The sequence below is a fragment of the Bison bison genome, unplaced genomic scaffold (genome assembly GCF_000754665.1).
Source record: "Bison bison bison isolate TAMUID 2011002044 unplaced genomic scaffold, Bison_UMD1.0 scf7180017864215, whole genome shotgun sequence".
NCBI classification, from domain to species: domain Eukaryota; kingdom Metazoa; phylum Chordata; class Mammalia; order Artiodactyla; family Bovidae; genus Bison; species Bison bison.
The window spans coordinates 10,600,461-10,604,101 of NW_011494787.1; the positions used below are offsets into that span (position 1 = coordinate 10,600,461).

General features: G+C 40.3%; 1 protein-coding gene across 1 annotated transcript in view; it reads left to right on the plus strand.

Moving 5' to 3' along the window:
- MAATS1 (MYCBP-associated, testis expressed 1) overlaps positions 1-3,641 on the plus strand; it is a 114,123-nt gene that overhangs the window by 30,807 nt on the left and 79,675 nt on the right. Inside the window, exon 6 of the mRNA XM_010845419.1 lies at positions 835-1,016. Within this exon, the coding sequence (XP_010843721.1) occupies positions 835-1,016 (182 nt within the window). The remainder of the gene's footprint in view (positions 1-834; positions 1,017-3,641) is intronic.

A 3,641-nucleotide genomic window follows, 5' to 3' on the forward strand; every position in this document is an offset into this window, starting at 1 on the left:
AAAAAAGGTGAATATAATGGATCCAAGGTTGATGCCTAATGACCCCAAATATAACCACTTTTGAAAATAAAATCAGCCATTAAGAAGTTTTTTACTCTTATAAATGAGACTTTATAAACATGTTTGCATATATCTTTGCACACTCATTGACTTATTCCCCATAATAAATTCCTAGGAGCACCATTGCTTGGGCAAAAGGGTGTTTTAAGGGTTTGATATATATTTAGTCACTTGTTAGTTAGATTTACCTGTTTGTATTTTCATCAGCAGTTTATGAGAATGCCTGTTTCTTCACAAGTTCATTGATGCTAAGTACTTTCAATCTTTTAAATCATTGCTTATGTGCTTCCCTGTGGCTCAGAGGTTAAAGCGTCTGCCTCCAATGCAGGAGACCCGGGTTCGATCCCTGGGTCGGGAAGATCCCCTGGAGGAGGAAGTGGTAACCCACTCCAGTATTCTTGCCTGGAGAATACCATGGACAGAGAAGCCTGGTAGACTACAGTCCACGGGGTCGCAAAGAGTCGGACACCACTGAGCAACTTCACTTTCACTTTTACTTTATGTGATATAATTAAATAGCATCTTGCTGTTTTAATTTAATTTTCTTTGGTTATGTTATGTTTATTATCTTTTCATATGATTGTTAGAAGTTTTATTTTTTGTTTTCTGACTGTCCTTTACTCATTTTTCTGTGGCTATTTAACTGTCTTATTGATTCACAAGGGCATTTTACATAGAAAGACTTAACTCTTAATCATATATGTTGCAAAACCTATTGATAGGTATTAAGTGATTATATCAGGTTTCAATTTTTAAAATAATTTTCCTTTTTAGGGCAGATCCATATACTTTTCCTCCTCCTCCAATTCAGTACCTGCCCATTCCTTCGAAGTACACGGTGGGCACTCAGACTGATTATCGGGATGCTGAAGTTCAAACAGACCCGTATTCTCCAGAATATGTAGTATGTCAGGATTCCATCCCTGAGCTCCTGACCCTGGCTACTCTCACTTGGGGTGAGTTGGAAATTCTTTTGAATATTTGCAGATGACAGTCCTGATGACCACGCATGCTATCGAGTTCTTGGAAATGACACACACAGAGACAACTATGGTTTAAAGCATTGCTATTTAAAGTGTCTTGCTCAGTAGAGCTACTTCATAGACTCATACACGTTCTGATAGATTTGTTCAAAAAGAGATACGCCATTATCATTGTAAGACACTTCTTGTCCTTTTTCCCTGAAGCTGAAGTTACATTTAGACTTAATTTTGTGGTTCCTTTGCTGACGACTCACCTCCCTCTTCTGTTTCTCTCAGTGAATCAGCTCCTTTCCACTGAGAAATTTATATTCTTTCTTTACACATAAATTTTTTTTGAGTATATAATACTGAATGCATATTCCAACATGTAATATGCATGACATATGCATATTCCAACAAGAAATAATATTATCTTATAATATGCATCATGCATATTGTAAATATAGCAATAATATGCATTTTGCATTTTCCAACAAGTAATAATATCCTCTTACTTTGCTAAAATATCTTGGGATTTATCAAGGCTCTCTTATATACTTTATTTGATAATTTAGATGATTTCTTTTGATATTATATCTGAAATGCTCAGAAATTCACTCTCAGAGTATAGAAATTCACTCTGGTCTAGGCCTTTATAATGTGAAACTATAAATATTAATAAGAGAAGGGGCCTTTAGAAATTGTTAGAAATTACCTTATTAAACTCATTTGATGGTGCCTAGGAGAAGGAAATGGTAACCCACTCCAGTATTCTTGCCTGGAGAATCCCAGGGACAGAGGAGCCTAGTGGGCTGCTGTCTATGGGATTGCACAGAGTCGGACACGACTGAAGCGACTTAGCAGCAGCAGCAGCAGGAAGCTGAGAACCAGAGAGACTGATTCCTTGAAGATCATGGAAATACTTAGTACATTGTAATTTTTATTAAAATGAGGTTACTTTTGTTTCCCCAATGTAATGAATTGTGATCAAATCTGTGTTAGTAGCAACAAGGATGGTCATGTCTGAGTTCTAGTTCTGATTCTTGTTTCTTGGCTCACTTCTTGGATCCAGATTAAGCATTCTTTACACCCACAGTTTAAAGCAGAGACTCTACCTTAAGTCTAGATGACAGACTCAGAGTATGCTGAAATCTTTCCCTCTCCTTTGCACACACAGAAAACATAATTATGAAAATTAATAACCACACTTAAAATCAAGGAAGGAAATCAATCGTTTAGCAGTGAAGACTTCTTCCTAAAAGGGAATCTGTGATGATGAGCAGGGACTCTGAATGGTGAGGAGCCAGACCTGATTAAACTAAAGGAGGGAGAAGCTTCTCTCCTGCCCACAGGTAGAACTGAAGCTCAGTGCCTGCCAGTCTCAGCCAGGGACTCCTACCTGCGGCCTTGAGCTTCACCTCTTGGTGTGGGAAGGGCTTAGCTTTGAGCTGCAGAAGGACTGGAGCCACGCCCTGGAACACAAGAGGTTTAGGTAGGGGCTCAGAAATGCTTCACTTGGTAAAGACCAAATTGGAGCCCTGCTCTGGCAGCTCTGGGGTTGAAGTGTCAATAAAAAGCTCCATGAGTCAGGCCTACCTCCTCGTTGGTGAGGTCCTGGGTAAAAGTTTAAACGGATGCCTACATATTATGTGTGTAGACATTTAAATATTATAAATCAGGCTACTGTCTGTTAGATAAAGTACATTCTATATTTTTCACAAATCTTTATAAAAAGCTGAAAGGACAAGTGTACATTTAAAATTCTTAGACTCCTTGGGATTGCACGCTGGCATGTGGCAGCAGTGGGAGAGGCTGCCTGGTGGCTGGCCCTTTCTCTGCCTCTGTTCTTCATCATGCGGGCTTGTTGTGCATGCCTGTGATTGCCTCTCCTGTCCTGCTGTTCCATTTTCTGTCTAGACATCCTTGCAAACAGCTGCTATGTGGCCACCCCTTGGGCTTAAGGGTGAACAAACAGCAGCATGTAGTCTGCCCTCCGGAGTCTGAATCCTGCGAAGTGGCCCATGTAGATTTTGGAAGTGGGTTTGGGGCCGTTTACACAAGGAATTCCAGGCTCCCTAAGAGATGGAGTACCTCCAGGTGGGCATTCTGTAGTAGCTTTAAAGTGCTGTGGGAAAATAACCCAAATCTAGAATTCTTACACCAGGCAAACTCTTACTCGGGAGAGAAGGTGAAATAAAGACACTTTCATAGGACAGAACATTTCAGAGGTCTATCTCATAGGATATTGTAAACTAATTAAATTCATTTATGTAATATGCTTAGGCCAATGCCTAGTATGGAAATAACCATTCTATAAATGTTAGCTATTGATCTGAATAAGGGAAGAATAAAAGGACATCCTTGAACATACTTCCAAGTTCAGTCACTCAGTCCTGTCCAACTCTTTGCGGCCCCATGGACTGCAGCACGCCAGGCCTCCCTGTCCATCACCAACTCCCGGAGCTTACTCAAACTCATGTCCATTGAGTCTGTGATGCCATCCAGCCATCTCATCCTCTATCATCCCCTTCTCCTCCTGCCTTCAATCTTTCCCAGCATCAGGGTCTTTTCCAATGAGTCAGCTCTTCACATCAGGTGGCCAAGATATTGGAGTTTCAG